Consider the following 18,127-nt stretch of genomic DNA (forward strand, 5'->3'; position numbering starts at 1 on the left):
GAGGAAGAACGCTCGGGCAGGAAGGTTGGGCCAGGGTTAAATGGCAGGGAGCTCGGCGCCAGTGACTCTAGCGCTGAGCTCGGCGCCAAAATCTACGGCGCCGAGCTCGGCGCCAGAGTGACTGGCGCCGAGCTCCCTGCCATGTCATCCACTGAGCCCAGGACCTCGGCGCCAGGGACGCTTGCGACGAGACGTGTTAGTTCGGCGCTAGCATCAATGACGCCGAGCTAAGGGTTCATTTTCTGAATTCTTTCCACCAGAGGTCTATTTGTGAGAAACTTAAAAAAAACCTAAATTGTAAAAAATTCGGATCAGACGAGGAACAAGCGCGAGGAAGAGAGAACGTCCGTGCGGACGGGAACGGGAAGAGGCGATATCCATGTGATTTTTTATAGGTGTGGGTCCGATGCATGGAGCATGCTCCCAGTTCCAAATATTTCTGACAATAAAATAAGCTCACGTGAGACCCATCTAATGGAGCTGTGCGATCCTATGACCCAAAGAGCTTCGGGTGTGTGTGTGCAGGGGATCGCCAACGTGAATCCTTGTGCTCTGATTGGATTGTAGCATGTGCGTCCGGATCCGGCCATCTTCGTTGCTTCTCATGCTCATGGTGTTCATGACAAATTTGTTATCGTCGCTGGTGGGCCAGAGTTTAGTAGTGTCCCTGAGGATGAGTGTGTTCTTCTTTATTTCCGAGCACACCTGGTTCTGATTTTCTCTTCTTTTTATATATGTCAATTTTTTGTGTGTCTTTAAATCCTTAACCCTCTCCTAATAAATAAAGATTCTCACCACTAAATTGTTATGTAATTTTGATTGGAAATAGAACTTATTTTTATTAGAATCTGGATGAGCCAATAGTCCCGTGAGCGGTCCAAGTAATCTAACTGTAAACTCAAATCTTGAGCAATTTGTTATCTAATCCAGTCTAAATAAGTATCGTCTCTAAACTAAGCGGATGTTTTTTGTCAAATACTAATGGTGTGCTCCATTCTAGAGAAAAGTATGTTATTTTTTTCAACCATTTTTCGTTCCGTTGCAATGCACGGGCATTTTTGTTAGTACCTAATATTTGTTTATTCGAGAAAGGTCAAGGTTCAAAGAGTCATAATAAAATATTTATAGTAAATTGTGTATGTGTATTGCAATCGAACCTACAGCTTATGGTGTAGCTAGTCACCTAAACGACTTGCGGTTCGGAGATTTGTTTAAGAATCACATCATCTATCTCAATACATACCGGAGTCGGACGTTTTAGCATTGTTGGACACATCTTGTAGTCGAACACTATGTCATTATTGGACGCATGTTGTTCTAATTCATATGAGCATGTGGTTGTGAGTACAGCACATGCGGGTCGGAGTGGAGATTCAGCTTCGTTGTTGGACGGGTATTGTTCTAACTCATATGGCATGTGTCCAAATCACGAATGGGGTAGAGAGAAGCACAAAGGTATTGTGAGAAGTAAGAAAAGACATGATTTCAGTTCACGACTTCATTAGTCAGACCATTGATTGATCCAAGTTGTAATAAAAATAATTTTTATTTCTAATCAAAACTACATCAAAAATCTAATGACGAGAATATTTATTTAGTAGACTGGAGATAAAAAAAACTAAAGATTCAAAGGCTCATAATATTTTTTATTTTTTTATGTTTATATGTGTCGGTACAGAAAGTGACCAACTAGTGAATATTTATAGTTTTGCTGTACGTTGTGATCAAAGGTGGCCTAGAACTCAATGACACAGGATTTATACTGGTTCGGGCAACGTGCTCTACGTCCAGTCGGGGTCGGTCGGTGACTTTATTCCTGAGCCTAGATGCTCAAAGTTTGCTGTGGGGTTACAAACGAGAGGGAGAAAGATGGGGTGTACAAGAGGTCCGGTCGGCTCCAACCCGAAGGGCCGAGAGTGATAGGAACTTCACTATGAGCTAAGTATTCAAGCGGATACTTGAGGTCTGAACCTGGTGGTTCTGTGGTTGTGAGCTATCGATCTAAGGAACTCTGGCCTACTGAAATCGGTCTCCTTTTGTTGGAGGAAGCGCACCCCCTTTTATAGATGAATGGGATGGCTTTACAAGTGAGAGGGTGAGGGTACGTATGCTGCCGAGCCTTGTTGCCCACGCCTATCGAGCCTTATTGCCCACACCGGCGGGTATAAGATAGTGGTAGGCGCCTACAATACTGTTGTTGTCGCTGTAGAATGTCAGATGCACACGGGATATCGTGCTGCCTTTTTCAGGGATGGTGGACGTCAGTACCTGCAAATACTGTTTGATGCCTAGAGGCTTGTGAGGAGTTGCGCTATGTTCACCCGGTACGGTAAATCCTGATGCTCATACCGCTATCGATGTCCAGAGACACGCGGGGGGTCTTATCGTATGGGAGTTTTAGCGGCCCCTACAATACTGTAGAGGGAGATGTCGGCGCATACAATACTATTTGTGTCGGGTGGTTGCAGAGTACTGTTCTGTGTAGGGTATGGTCCCTGATACAGTGGTTTTGACTTGTGAGCCTTACCTTGCCTTTCTCTGCACGTCTTCTGGTTCCTACCAAGCGGGCGTCCCCAGTCGGATGGCTCCAGTCGTCTCTGAGTGCGCCGGTCGAAGAAGAGCGGTGAGCAGAGTTCCTACGAGCCCCGGTCGGAGGGACGTGGGGTCGGAGTCGGAAGTAGGGCTCGGGGCAGGCCTTCCGATCGGAGGGGCCGTCCGGAGACGGCCGGAGCCTGAATTGAGCGCTCCGGTCGGAGAGGTGGGCCGAAGTAGCTGACGAGCGGGCGTTTCTCTTCTTGGGCCTAGCCTTTCGGTCGGTTGCTGGATCGTTCCTTTGCCCTGTTGTTTTTAGACTCTTGGGTCGAGCCTTGGCGCAGAAGCCGGTCCCCGAGGGACCCCGGGTTTATGAACCCGACAGGAGCCCCCGAGCCCCTGGGTGATTCGGGTAGAATCGTCTAGGGGAATTTTTGTCTTATCGACGGGTGCGCGCGAGCGCACCCGTCGGTGTAGCCCCAGAGCCCCTGGGCAGTTCGGGCAGAACCGTCTAGGGGGTATTGTTTTAGCGGGCGTGTGTGCGTGTTTTTTAGTTTGAGACATATTTTTGTCAACCAAGGCGTCGCTGTGCAGCCGAGGCGTTTTTAGCCGCGAAGATTGGATTGAAATAGAATTTACTGATCCCGACGTCGATGCGCGCCGTAGATCAGGCGAGGAAGTTAGTTTGGACGCGAGAGAGCTCATTGATCCTGGCGTCGATGCGCGCTGTGGGATCAGGCGAAGAAGTTAGTTCGGACATGAGAAAGCTCACTGATCTTGGCGTCGATGCGTGCCGTGGGATCGGGTGAGGCAGTTAGTTTTGGATGAGATAGAGCTTACTGATCCTGGCGTCGATGGGTGCCATGGGATTGGGTGAGGCAGTTAGTTCGGTCATGAGAGAGCTCACTGATCCCGGCGTCGATGCACGCCGTGGGATCGGGTGACGGAGTTAGTTTGGACAAACCCTGGCGTCGGTGCGTGCTGTGGTTTCTAAATAGTTAGTTTAGGGGTCGGACGAGACCGAGACCGTGGGTCCTGGCATCGATGCGCATCGTGAGACCTAGCGGGTCAGAGTCGTGGATCCCGGCCTCGGCGCAGCCTGGGCGGCCGAGGTAGTTAGTTTAGTTAGTTTTTCACGCGAGTTCGGAGTTGCGGTCCTTGGATTTTTGGAGCGCAGTCAGAAGTGAAGCCATTATGCGAGTTCAGAGTCGCGGTCCCAAGCCGTAGCCGGATGTCGTAGATCCTATCGACGCGAGTTCAGAGTCGTGGTCCCAAGCCGTAGCCGGATGTCGTAGATCTTGTCGATGCGAGTTCGGAGTCACGGTCCTAAGGTTTTTGGCTGGTGCCCCCGAGCCCTGTCGGGCCTTCGCGGGGGTCGATGTGAGTTTGTGTGCATTACCCCATCCGGTTCCTCACAACTGGAGGGGCTGAGTTTCGTCGCTTGTCCCGATCGCTTGGGCTCGAAGACTAGCTCGATGAGTTCGCTAACGGGTGTGATCGAGCGGAATCCAGGTTCGTCGTTCATGATGGGGTCGGCATAGCCCTCTTGTGACATTCCACTACTCCTTTACCTGCAACCTGGCATATGCCTAGGTTGTTCTAGAGACCGACCCTTTACGTGCGATGCTTAGTTCCCGAGCCCTCGGGCGGTTCAGGGTCCAAATCATCCTGGAGGCGCGGGCGTATGGGATGAGATGCACGTATGGATATATGAAATGATTTATAAGGAAATAGAGGGGTTCGGTAGTGCTCACCTTGATGGCTTAGGTGACGGGGTTCGGAGAGCTTTAGTCGGAAATGTCCGACTGGGACCTGCGCTCGTCAATCGTGGGTGAGTTGTGTGAATAGTTTTTGTATTAATGAACACATGCTTACCTTGATGGCCTGAGTGACGGGGTTTGGAAAGCTTCAGTCGGAAATGTCTGACCAGAACCTTGACGACCTAAGTGACGGGGTTCAGAGAGCTTCAGTCGGAAATGTCTAACCGGGACCCGTGCTCGTCGTTTGTGACGGAGTCGGCATGGCCTACATGGGGCGCCCCTTCGCTTCCTTACGTGTCATTCGGTGTCTATCCTGAGTGATTTGATCGACTCAGGGGGTCAGATGGTTTCTTTCGATGGAAGATTTCGCTTTGGGTTCTTCTAGGTCTGGCCTGGGGAAGCAGGGAGCCACCCGCGTGCGGTGGCGCTTCGGTTCCTGTGCCCGTCGTGTGGTAGTGGTTGATCATGTGGTAGTGGTGGGCCATGGCCAGGCCACGTCCCTTTTGATCAGGAGCCGTTCCGTCGGGCAGAGCACGTATCATCGGTCAGGGCACGTCTTATCTGCATTAATGGAAAAGAGAGAAATTCTTGCTCCGTCATTCCGGCTTCCCTGATCGGCGCGTCCTTCCCTAACCGTTGTTCCCATTTTCCTTAAGTAGGAGAAGGGAGAGGGTTTTTCAGTTCCGTTCTTTTGCCTGTTCTTCATCTGCCGCCGCCTTCTCTCTTCCTTTTTGCCGTGAGCGTTCCTAAAAGTCACTGGAGGTTTCTAGGAAAGAAAGGGGAGAGAGCGAGGGAGGAGAGAGGAACTCACGAAAATGTCGGACTAGGAGGTCATCCACCGTGAGGACGTCAGGTGCTGGAGGCTCTCATCATGAAGGGGTTTCTGCTGCCGTAGGAGGTGGCGCACTGGAGGGTCCCTCAGGAGGGAGGAGTTCCCACAACCTAGTCCCGACGAGGTGGTTTCTTTCCTTACCTTTCATGAGCGCAGATTAGGATACCCCAGCGCACTGGTTCCTGCGCGGGCTCCTCAACGAGTAGGGCTCTAGAGCTATAGCACCTCAATCTGATGGGGGTGCTTCACATTGCTAGGTTTTAGTCACCGTCTACGAGGCTTTCCTTGGGATGGAGCCACACACGGATCTCTTCTGGCTTTTCTTCTCCAGGGAGAGCTATGACGGTGAGGAATTCGGCCGAGACCGCACCGGTGGGAGGGTTCGCCCTGTACAGAAGAAGTCGAGCTGCAGGAGGTGTGTATCCCACATACACCCCATGTGACTCCAACCGGAGATGGCACTGGGGAATGGTTTTACATCCGAATCCGTCGAAGGCGCCGTTTCCGGCGTTCATCCGGTGGGAGGCCGGTGAAGCAGAAAAGTTGGTCATGGGGTTGTGCTCTGCATAGAGAGGCACAAGGTAGAGGTCATCAAGGAGGAGCTGTAGGAAGCTCGTAAGGCTCGGCCTTGATGGGGTGCGAGGTGTTCCACACCCTCTTCCACCGCCGGGTTGCGCTGTTGGTGGAGAGGATGCGGTCGATGTGGATGTACGGTGGCCGGTCGGACCCGGACCGTGCGTCGCTGGAGGACCTACCAGACGATGAGGTCTAGAGTCGCCTTGGCCGGGTGCTGCAGTTGAGGTCCAAGGATACGGTTGTGGGGAAACTCATACCGTTCAATGCCTTGGTCGTGTCCAACCTGGTATGATTCCTTATTTTGTTCATGTTTCTTCCTCTGCTTTTGCTATTTCTTGATCCCGGGCCATCCATTCCGTAGGGGCTTGAAAGGTATAAGTCCCGGCTGCACCTTCCTAAGGGACCAGAGGGTAGGGCCCAGTAGGCCACCAGAAGGAGGCGGCAGACGCCCGAAAGAAGAAGAGAACCAGGGAGGTTCAGCAGAAGGAAGGGAAGAAGAAGGAGGTCGCCCGACGCGTGAGGGCCGGGGAACGTAGGAGCGATGTTGAGTCAGAACTCGCGTCGGCTGATCCTACGGATTTGGATGACATGGTCTTCTCCAATGAGGAGGAGAGTCAGGGGGTCGCTGTGACCTCGGCGGAGCATCGCGACCCTACGACGACGTCCGCTGGTGAGGAGCAGGAGGCCGCGCGGCGTGTGGAGGTTCCTGTGTCGAGGAAGCGTGCGGCGAGCGCGGACGCTGTCGGTGGACGGGCGATGAAGCGGACGCGGTCACCACGCCCCTCGGTGGTGTCGCCGGTCCCATCGTCGCCCGTGGTGGACGCGGCTGAGCGAGCCAGGCGGTCCGAGGAGCGGATTGGCACTCGTGCGCTGATGGGACCGGTGCCAACGCCTGGCTCGCAGCCAGAGGAGGCCCTGCCTGCCGTGGGTGTGGTCGAGCAGTCCGGGTGGTCTGAGGAGCAGACTAGCACCCGAGTGACGCGCATCTTGCAGTCGGAGGACGCTCCGTCCACTGCTCTGGTCGGGGAGTCCCGAGCCGAAGGTCATAGTGACCCGTAGGCCGGGCAGGAGCCGGTTGGGATGACTCCACCCCCATCTGAAGTGAGGGGACCTAGGTCGCAGCCTGGGAGCGGTCCTCATACTGCAGGCCCATCGACATCGGGCCCTACTTTTAGAGTCGTGCCACTCACCTTCCGGTATGTTTTTCTTTCTGTTGTTTTTTGATATTCCGCTGGTTGAGCTTTTTCGGAGGGTGACTTACCTGCACTTTCTGTTAGCGGGCCAGGGATGCTAGGGTTGAGCGTCGCTCCGACCCCCGTGCGGGAGACTTGGAGGCCTACCCTACAGTGCTCCCTCCTAGGGGTGGTGCTCCCTGGGGCGACTGCTGATAAGGCGGTAGCGGCGGCGTCGGTGTTAGCGGCGATCCCAGTGCCAATGGTGGGGGTTGCGTCAGAGGTAACTCTTGCGGCCCCTCCTCTGCCGATCGCGGTGGAAGAGACGAGGGAGGGCGAGCTCCCTATCTCACCGGGTGGAGGGCCGCACGGCTTATCCTTGCCGTCGGAGCCGAAGGCGCCGGAGGGAAGTGCGGCCAGGATGGTGTTGGGATGCCTGGTGGCGTTCCATGCGAATGAGGTGGTGGACATCCCGTCTGACGATGAGGCGGATGTCACGGTGGAGCCGCCGGTGTCACCATAGGAGCTGGCGGCATCACTGCGGGAGCTGGCGGTGGTCCAGTTGGAGGCTGGGCCCTCCGGTGGTTCACCGAAGGGTGACCTAGAGTGGCCCTGCCCTAAGGACCCATCGAAGGCATGGTTCATCCTCTGGGATTCCCAGGAGTGTCAGCTCTAGGACATTTTGGGGGGGGGGCAAGGGCATGCCGTGGTGTCCGAGCTCACCAAGCTATCTGCAAAGCTTGAAAGCACCCGGAAGCAGGCTTAGTTCGCTTAGCAGTTGGTTGAGGGCGACCTGTAGCTCACCACGAAGGTGAGTTTCTGGTACTTGTCCTTGCCCTTTGAATCTTTCATCAGTTGTTTTTAGCATGCTTGTTTTTGTAGGATATAAGGAAGATGTCTTTCCGCAAGTCTTACTTCCTCCGAGTGGAATACGCCCGAATGGCTGAGCTCGAGCATCGGGTAGAGTTCGCTCGCCGCGAGTCCCAGGACTAGGCGGTCGAGGCGGCCACGGCACGGGCGGAGTGGCAGCGTGCATCGGAGCGGGCGACTGCCGCCGACTAAGGGCTCGAGACAATGAAAGCCTGCCAGGCGGAGACTGAGGCGGAGTTGCGGGCATCCCTGGCGAGCATCGAGATGGCACTTCAAGAGGCCTTGGCGGCCCTTGAGATGGAGAGGAGTGCTCTGGCGTCGGAGTGGGCCACCCTGGAGTCAGCGTGGATGGCCCTGGAGGCGGAGCGGAGGGCCCGGTCGGAGGCGGACCAGGAGGTGCTCGTGCTCCGAGGCCAGGTGATGGGGACGGAGGAGGCGAACACCCGGCTGTGTGTGTAGGCGACTCAATAGGCGGAGGAATTCTCCACCCTTGAGAACTCTCGCGCTGGTACATACCCTTTCTTGTTTTTTGTTGTGTTGGTTTCTTTCTTCAGCTTGTTCTTGAGCTTGTCGCCCCTCCTTCAGAGCTAGATGGAAAGGTGAAGACGCTGGAGCAGGACCTAGAGACAACCAAGGCGACCCTCAGCCGGAATGCGGAGGAGCTAGCCAAGTCCCATGAAGAGCGATGTGCTCTTGAGGGGGACCTTGACCAGATCCGCAATGTTGCCCAGCTCATCATCTCGGAAGTCTTCGGGTCGGTGCCAAGCACTAGCGCGCCTATTGTCTAGCTAGCGGAGGTCCCAGACACAGTCAAGGACCTTGTCAGAAGCGGACTGTTTTACGGGGCGTTGGGGATGCTGACCTTGGTGGTGACACACCACCCGAATCTGGACTTCGCCACTATCTGCAGCGGGTATGCTGAAGGCCTGAGCATGGAGGACATCCAGTATCGGGGAGAGCTTGCTGCCGCACACGTGGTTGGTGTCGAAGCAAGTTCCCGCTGAGTGGGTGATGGACGTTCACCGTGAAGACATGGCCGGAAGCATGCGTGGGGAGGACGCTTTAGAGCCTATGGATAGCATGGAGCCTGGTTCGAGAGGGAACGTTGCCTTGGCCTCGATCAAGCCGAACATCGTGCTGCCGGGGAGTGAGCAGCCTGCGCCTTCATCGGTCGCGTCGTCAGCAGATGCCGCCGGGCCGGTTTAATAGCTTACATAATATAAGTAGTTAGTAAACGTAAAAATTTTAAGTTCATGGGGGAGCCCTTGTGTAAAATGTTCATGTGTGTTTTAATGACTGCAATCGGTTTTTGTTTTTGTGATGGAGTTGCTCCGTTCGGGGAAGCTTGTTCTCTCTCGTTCCTTAGTTCTCCCTTAGCATAATTTTATTTTTTATTTCTTTCTTTCTCGTACCTGCCCATTTGTCCCATAGGCTGCAACCTTGTGAGCCCGGGGTGTGGCCCGCGAGGCTCGGCCGCTCGTAACCGTAGGAAAAGGCAGGGTGCGATCAGTCAGAATGTTTTAAAGCAAAGCTATGTAAGGTAAATCAAAGGAATGAGCTGCCCTTTTTGTTTGGGTGGGAAGGAGTTTCTCCATATGAAAGTAAAAGAGTACTTAAAGTAAAAACAAAATAGAGGGGTAGTAGAGCCCCCTAGTGGAGCCCCCGAGCCAAAAAGTGTTCTAGTCGGAGTGCTCTTATAGGAGCGTTCGCTAAGTAAAAAAAGTTAAGAATGAAACTTAGGAAAAGAAAGAATGACATAGCTGTTCCAAGGTGCTCGGAGAGAGCGTCGTCGTCGTTGTCCTTCAGTCGGTAGGCATCCGATCGGATCACTTCATCCTTCAGTCGTCTAGATCCTTGCCCGCTACGCCCTCTTCTTCGGTTGCTGCTTCCTCGCCTTTTTCTTCCTTTGGCCTGCCAGCTTACCCCAGTAGGCGCTTGAGGAGCTGGCAATCCTTATAGAGGTGTTTGATGGAGTAGTCGTGGTTGGTGCACGGGCTCTCCATGAGCTCGTGAAAGTGACCCGAAGGGTCTTGCTAGGGCTGCATGCCCACATGATCGGCCACGGCGACCGACACGGAGTTGGCCGGTCGGCGGCGATCCTTTCTGTTCTTTTTTCCCTCTATGAGGAGGGGCCCTCGTCTTGATCCTAGCGCTTGGCCTTACCTTTGCCGCGGCCTCCATTGAAGCACGGTGGGAATGACGCTTGCTGGAGGTGTTGGACAAAGGTTCATGGTCCTAGGCTGTCAGGGTTGGGACTCCGATCGATGTTGCGCATATCTCGGTTTGGCCTGAGCTGCGCGTGGATAGGCGGTCGACGCGGAGCGGTCATCAAGTCGAGGTGAGGTGCCATTGCGGCTTCCTATGCCGCACTCTGTGGTTGTTGTGGGTATAGGGTGTAGCACCCCATCTACTGCGTCCCTGTTCCCCCAATGGGGAGCGAGGTCACGAGTCGACGTCGTGATACGGAGCACTCCGCTTGTTGAACGGCGGTGGTCTCCAGCAGTGCCCGGAGGTTCCGGTGGATCACCCGTTCATGAGGGTCGTTCGGCTCAGACAGGTCACGCAGGAGCATTGCCGCGGTGGCAATGTTCTGACTGGCCTGAGCGAACTGCGGGGGATCGGTCCCCCTAACCGGGATGTTGCGCTGGGGCTGACGGGCGCGACCTCGAGCACCGTTCACCGGTCTATGCGCACAGGGCGCAGTGTGGTGCGCCGAGCGCGCTGGTGCAGTCGGTGGCTGATGCGGCCACTATCGTCGTAGATCCTCCCCGTGCTCACATGTGAGCTCGGGGGTCTCTGTGTGAGGGCCCAGTGGGGCGTGGGTCCGGAAGGACTCTGCTTCCACTGGTGGGTGTCCCAGAGGATCCGCCATGGCGCACTCCCGGGACGGACGGTGGCTAGGTGCCATGTCACCGATGCTAGAGCCGTCACTCTCGCCATCGTCATCTAAGAGGTCGAGGAAACAGGTGGGAGCATAGCTCGCCATTCCCACGAATTCAGATGCGAGAGGGGCGGCGCAGGCATCCTTTGGAGCCCCCGGGCGTATGTGTCCGCGGAAGACGTGAGGCCGTAGGGGAACCGGCCATACGGCGGTTGCGTTGGGGACAACGGGGTTTCGCCGGGTAACCGACGGAAGATAGAGAATAGTAAGTAAATAACAGTGTGTATATTACTCACAGCGGGGTTTGAGCAGAGAGTTTGCTCGGAAAGAAGCGCAGATGCCGCGCCATCGAAGTCGCGCGTCCCGGAGTCGATGGAGGACGTCTCTCTGACGGGTGCCGGGTCGCGAGTCTCCTCGCGGAGGTGGAGTACGCCGAGCCAGTCGGCGACGAATTCTAGGCTTCTGAAGAGGAAGGCCTGGGATGGCTCGAAAACGGGTGGAACCCGCATCCCAGCGGGTGAGAGTGCGGGAAACTCCAGCGAGCCGAAGCGAATCGTATCGCCCGAGCCCGCCACGGCGAGGGTGGTGGAAAAGTGGGCCATCCGATGACCAAAAAGTGTTGAACGTACATCGTCTTCCCCACGGACGACGCCAACTGTCGGTGCAGAAAGTGACCAACTAGTGAATATTTATAGTTTTGCTGTACGTTGTGATCGGAGGTGGCCTAGCACTCAATGACACATGATTTATACTGGTTCAGGCAACAGTGCCCTACGTCCTAGTCGGGGTCGATCGGTGACTTTATTCCTAAGCCTAGGTGCTCGAAGTTTGCAGTGGGGTTACAAACGAGAGGGAGAAAGATGGGTGTACAAGAGGTTCGGTCGGCTCCGACCGGAAGGGCCGAGAGTGACAGGAACTTCGCTATGAGCTAAGTGTTCAAGCGGATACTTGAGGTCTGAACCTGGTGGTTCTGTGGTTGTGAGCTATCGATCTAAGGAACTCTGGCCTACTGGAAATCGGTCTCCTTTTGTTGGAGGAAGCGCACCCCCTTTTATAGATGAAGGGGATGGCTTTACAAGTGAGAGGGTGAGGGTACGTATGCTGTCGAGCCTTGTTGCCCACGCCTATCGAGCCTTGTTGCCCACATCGGTGGGTACAAGATAGTGGTAGGCGCCTACAATACTGTTGCTGTCACTGTAGAATGTCAGATGCACACTGTGAGGTCATGCTGCCTTTTTAGGGATGGTGGACGTCGGTACCTGCAAATACTGTTTGATGCCTAGAGGCTTGTGAGGAGTTGCGCTATGTTCACCTGGTATGGTAAATTCCTGGTGCCCATACCGCTATCGATGTCCAGAGACACGCGGAGGGTCTTACCGTATGGGAGTTTTAGCGGCCCCTACAATACTGTAGAGGGAGATGTCGGCACCTACAATACTCTTTGTGTCGGGTGGCTGCAGAGTACTGTTCTATGCAGGGTATGGTCCCTGGTACAGTGGTTTTGACTTGTGAGCCTTGCCTTGCCTTTCTCCGCATGTCTTATGGTTCCTACCGAGCGGACGTCTCCCGGTCGGATGGCTTCAGTCGGCTCTGAGTGCGCCGATCGGAGAAGAGCGGTGAGCAGGGTTCCTACGAGCCCCGGTCGGAGGGACGCGGGGTCGGAGTCCGAAGTAGGGCTCGGGACAGGCTTTCCGATCGGAGGGGCCGTCGGAGATGGCCGGAGCCTGAATCGAGCGCTCCGGTCGGAGAGGTGGGCCGAAGTAGTTGACGAGCGGGCGTTGCTCTTCTTGGGCCTGGCCTTCCGATCGGTTGCTGGATCGTTTTTTTGCCCTGTTGTTTTAGACTCTTGGGCCGAGCCTTGACGCAGAAGCCGGTCCCCAAGGAACTCCGGGTTTATGAACTCGATAATATAAAAAACAGGATATAATTAAGAAAAGAAAAACAGCAGAAAAAATTACAAATTGGACATAGAAGAAAAGGACTGAAGATACTCAAGAAAAAAATAGAAAAAAGAATGAGAAAGAAGAACAGAAAAAATCAAAGAAAAAACAGAACGGACATGGGAAATAGAACGAACGCCAAAAACAAACCTAAAGGGACACGTGAAACAACGAAGGGAAAAGCCATTGCAAACGAAATAGAAAAGGGAAAAAATGAACGGACACGGAAAAAATAGTTGGACAAAAATTACCATAGATGAGCGAACACGTGGAAAACTGGACTAAAAATTATTATTAAAAGCAAGTTTTTTCAACTTTTATGAGGACGGTTCATGTGTCCGTGTCACATACATGGCTCAATACATCTTGGAATCGAACTCCATATCGCACTAGACGCGAACTATTATAACTCGTATGAGCACGGATTATATATATAAGTTCGGATAAAAAAACTCTCCATTGTCCAGTAATTAGAGGGGTGACAGACGAAAAAAATGGATGGATGAAAAAAATAGTCGAAAATTTTCCTCTTTATTATTAGGTATAGATATAGATATAGACGGATGCGGTGGGACTTACCATACCGTGCTGGTACTGTATGCTGGTACTGTATGGTCCTCTTGTGTTTCATATCAGATGCAGACATGCGAGATAGGTTGCGGTATAACATGGTAAGTCTTTTCTTGGGTCCATGATCCATAGCATGCTGGCACATTTATGTCGAACTGCCGGTTTAAGCACAACTTTCAAAATTTTACTTATTTTCTTTATTCGTTCATGACATAAAAAAGAAAATATTTTGTATGTACCATTTTCATTAAAAAATTTGATACTATTACAATCTATTTAAGAATTTAAATAAAATCCTATCAGAATAGTAATAAACACTATGAAATCGCGTTGTAGCATTGTAGGTGTGCTTGCGTGTGATTTTCATTCCGTGCTGGTCTAAGTACGGCCCAAAGTACAGGGTCAGGTCAAGCAACCCATTGTGTCGACGTCTTAGGCACGACATGGTACTTGCATTCGTATCATGCCGGTATAGTCCAAAATATATCGTGTGGTACGGTCCAAAATATTCGTGTTGTGCCGTGCTAAAAGATCGCATCGTGCCATGATCTGCCGTGAAATGGCACGATCCTACTCCAACTTGTGTCACGGCTCTGTGCTCTGCCAGCACAGACTGGGGATAGAGTTTACTTTCATCTACTCCATGCACTTAGACTGCATTGGCATCAGAGTCGAATTTAAAAAACGTGCATTGGATCTCGATACGTCTGTGGGACTCGAGCTTGCTGATTTGCATTCCCCAGCAACCCCAAAGTGGGAAAGGTTTGACTCATGGATTGTTAATTTACTCTAATCTGTACCATCATCGTCTATACATTGCGATGACCACATAGTTGAAGTCGAAGAACAAAAACAAGCTCCCGACGTTACCATCATCATTTATCACTACCAATCTCCCATCATGCTGAACGATGCCTCGCCAACATCGACTAACGGGGACCCAGCACAAAGCAGCTGCCGGCGCCCAACCAGGACATGCCAAAACTTCCTGAGACGCGCGGTGGATAAATACTATTATAATTTCTATATGCATGTATTATTCTTTCAGCTATTTGTTTTACTAATGTGGCAAAGGATTTATTTGAAGAGAAAATGAAAAAATAATAATAAAACCTTCAAGTTGCATGTAAATCTGGGTTTTAACCCTCATCTAGAAACCGGATAACAAACACCCTCCAATTGTTCAAACTAGATAAATTTAGTCTTCGGATTGGTCTCAATGCAGGAGCTTCTCAATGCAATATGTACTCTTTACAAACTGTGCAAACTTTACAGGGAAGAGTGGCCAGTGGACGTGGACCTGAAACAAACAACAAACAAAAACGAACATACGTTTATGCACAGTTTCAACCTTCGCAAGTTCGCATTTCGAAACACAACAAATGTGTACAGTCCCAAGCTACCTCGCCTCTAATCTGGTGAGCGTCACGTAGTTGGCGGTCGCGCTTCGGGTCCGAGACGACTCCGTGTCCGACGACGTGCTCAGCCCTGGGTTCACCCCGGGCTCGTTGGGCTCGGGGAGCACGGCGTTGTCGCTGGCCAGCATCGTGACCACCGACGACATGAGCGGCCGATTCCTCGGCTGCGCTTCGACGCACAGGAGCGCCACCTGGATGCACCGCAGCACCCTGCTGTGGTGGAAGCTGCCGCCCAATGCCTCGTCCAGTAACTCCATGCTCCGCCCTTCTCTCCACAGCATCCATGCCTAGAACGAAGATCAACGACGACAAAGTTCGTTCAGAATTCCTTCTGAAGAATTGCTTGTGACAAGTGTTGCTAGCTGCTACTTACATATCCTAGGAGGTTGACATCGAGGTCAGGTTCGTAGGAGCCTCGGTTCCTCCTGCCGGCGATGATCTCCAGCACCAGCACGCCGAAGCTGAAGACGTCGGATTTTATCGAGATTTGGCCGTGCATGGCGTATTCTGGAGCCATGTAGCCACTGAAACCCGTCTCACGAGTCAAGAGAATTAAGGTCAATTTTAATTTTACAGTACTGAATATACAACTGGCACAAGGGCTAGGAAGTGGACACTCACTATGTTCCGACGACCTTTCGGGTGTATGCAGTGGTCTGGTCACCCCCAAACATTCTTGCGATGCCAAAATCTGAGATTTTGGGGACCATGTTCCTGTCCAGCAACACGTTGCTAGCCTTGAGGTCCCTGTGGATGATCCTGAACCTTGAATCCTCGTGTAGATACTGCAGACCCCGTGCAATCCCCAGAATGATCTCGAACCGTTTCTGCCATCTTAACAGCCTGCGCTTTGCTTCGTCTGCGTAAGTAATGCATGGAGTAGTGGCATATAAATTACCTAATCACCTCATACGGATTCAATTCAAGGTGCTCTTCTCAAGCATGTAGAAGTAGAAATGGACTAACCAAATATAGATGTGTCCAAGCTCTGGTTGTGCATGTACTCGTACACAAGCATCCTCTCATCGTTCTCGATGCAACAGCCGAGCAGCCTCACAAGGTTTCTGTGCTGCAGCTTCGCGATCAGTTTCACCTCGTTCATGAACTCCCTCACCCCTTGAGTTGATCCCTGGCTCAACCTCTTCACAGCTACTTGCTGTCCATCCTCAAGAGCTCCCTGCCATTGGAAATGATTCGTTGCAGTTACAGTTAGTAATAATTACATAGAACAACCAGCAAGATCAATTACAGTATTACTAGGTAAATTGTGTGTTTTTTACCATATAAACAGGGCCAAATCCACCTGCTCCAATCCTTTTGTGCTCCCCGAAGTTGTCCGTGGCGGCCAGAATCACCTCCAGCTCAAACAATGGAAGGTCAACATCTTTGTCGGAGTATCTCGTTTCCTCCGAGACATCAAGAAGCTGTTTGTGATCCCGTACTGGGCTCAACGAAGGCTGGCTCCTGATCCTGTACGGAAGCGCGAAATCTGCAGTACTTGGAGGCAAGGACGACATATCCTCACCTTCACCTTTCCTGCTTGCCTTCTTCATCCAGAAACAACGGCATCCAACCGCTGCTAGCAGAAAAAGTACACCGGAAATAGTAGCGACAATGATGATGATCAGCTTGCTCTTGTTTGAACGCTGATGGTTACCTGTAATCAAGAACAAGAGGTGTGGTCAAGCATCAATCAAGAAAGAAAATTACGTACAAGATTTTGAACTGCGGAATCAAAAGAAATCTAAAAAAAATCAGAATCAGAACCTGCTGCTGCAGCCTCGAGGGCGTCAATGTCCGACTGCGCGAGCCGTATGTACACGTCCTGCACGACGATCGGGTACTGCCGCATGTCCAGCAGGTCGACGGTCCAGATGACGCACCCGACGCCGACCCCGCCGCTGTTGTTCGCGGCGGCGTACGCCCCGCAGCTGCAGTTGCCGAGGCACGCCTGCCTGCACTGGTCCAGCGTCATGCCGGCGTACACCGTGGCGTCCGTGGCCTGCGGCAGCTTCATCCGGTTCACGACCCAGAACCCGTCGCCGCCGCCGCCGTCGCAGCTCAGGTTCGTGCTCCTGACACAGCCTCCCGACCACTCCCTCTGGTTCCACTGGTCCGGCGAGCGCGGCACGAACCCCGGCAGGCAGCTGCACGGCGGGGAGCGGTCGGTGTCGCAGTACCCGAACGGCCCGCACTTGGCGTAGTAGTCGCACTGGTCGGTCGGGTAGTACCAGAAGCTGTTCCACGCGCCGTTGTTGAGCGAGAACCGCTTCAGCTGCGTCGCCGCGCCGTCCACGACCAGCCGCGACAGCAGTGACGGATCGCGGATGAAGTAGCTGTAGTACGTCTCGTCGGGGCTGTACACCACCTTGAAGGTGAAGGCCTGCGCCTTGAGGTACGGCACGCCGGTGAGTATGTCTCCGTTCCACGGCCCGCTCGTGTACACCCTCGTGCTGCCCCGGAGGAGGAAGAACTGCGGCAGGCCGCCGATGACCAGCTTGAACGTGACGTCGCCCGGCGACGGGTCGGACGCGCTGCGCCACGCCGTGATGTTCCGGGTGATGCTGGCCCTGGTGTCCACCCCGAGCTTCATGCCCGGGAGCAGCGTGTCCGTCGGGTAGTCGAAGCTCTGCCACGCCACGCTGGGCCCTGAGCCGCTGCCGTCGGCGCTGAGCACCAGGTTGCCGGTGTCCAGGAGCTGCGCGGCGGCGCGCGCGGTGACGTTCCCGACGGTGGGCGCCGCGGAGGACCACACGGTGTCGTTGTTGCCGTCGAGGATGACGAGCCGGCCGCCGGCGGAGAGCTGGAGAGCGGCCGGGGAGTTGACCACCGGGTCCCTGCGGTTGGCGACCCACACGACGGTCGTCGGGCCCGGGATGCTGGCAAACCAGATTCCGAGGTACGTCCTGCCGTCGGCGCCGGCCGGGCTGAAGAAGCCCAGCGCGTAGATGCCGCCGGCCGAGACTAGCGTCTGGTTGCCGATGAGGGACGTGCTCCGGTAAATGGTGTCGGTGGATGTCGAGGGGGTGAAGGAACTGGCGGCGGCGGCGAGTAGGAGGAGGAGGGAGAGCGTGCGCGCCCTCATGGTACTCGTCCCCTCGACCGAACTGGGCGCGCGCCGGAAACCAGCCGTTGACTTCTCTCACGACATGGCCTTATGCCTTGCGTGATCGCCTGCACGGTCAGCCGATCGGGTGGTGGTGGCTGTCACTCGTGCCAACAACAATCAGCAGCAGGAAATGCCCGCCCGCGGCGGTGTGAGAGTGCGAGGCTGTTCGCGCATTTGTTACGCCCACAGGGCCACGTCGTCGCCGGCTGCATATGGAGCAGCGGCCGCAAATGGATGCGGCTCTTGTTTGCGGTTGGGAACCCGGTCAGATGCTCTCGGTTCCCAACTTCCAACTGGATGCAAGTGCAACTAGGCATACCATATTTTCGCTTGACCACATGAAGATAAGATATACTACGAGTATACGACACGGCAAACCTGAAGAAAAATGGACTTTTGGGTGTTTGGATCTCCCTCGGTTCGTAGCTGGATGCAAGCTGTTAACTTGCCCAACAGCCCTGTTACTC

General features: G+C 53.7%; 1 protein-coding gene across 1 annotated transcript; it reads right to left on the minus strand.

Moving 5' to 3' along the window:
- Nucleotides 1-14,314: 14,314 nt before the first annotated feature.
- LOC136453189 (receptor-like serine/threonine-protein kinase SD1-8) lies at nucleotides 14,315-17,853 on the minus strand. Its single transcript, XM_066453769.1, has 7 exons — nucleotides 16,319-17,853; nucleotides 15,832-16,208; nucleotides 15,518-15,728; nucleotides 15,173-15,410; nucleotides 14,925-15,075; nucleotides 14,537-14,838; nucleotides 14,315-14,433 (listed from the first exon to the last, which is right to left on the minus strand). The coding sequence occupies exons 1-7, from the start codon at nucleotides 17,634-17,636 to the stop codon at nucleotides 14,403-14,405; spliced, it is 2,628 nt and encodes an 875-aa protein (XP_066309866.1). The 5' UTR covers nucleotides 17,637-17,853; the 3' UTR covers nucleotides 14,315-14,402.
- Between the last annotated feature and the right edge of the window lie 274 nt (nucleotides 17,854-18,127).

The sequence above is a fragment of the Miscanthus floridulus genome, chromosome 5 (genome assembly GCF_019320115.1).
Source record: "Miscanthus floridulus cultivar M001 chromosome 5, ASM1932011v1, whole genome shotgun sequence".
NCBI classification, from domain to species: domain Eukaryota; kingdom Viridiplantae; phylum Streptophyta; class Magnoliopsida; order Poales; family Poaceae; genus Miscanthus; species Miscanthus floridulus.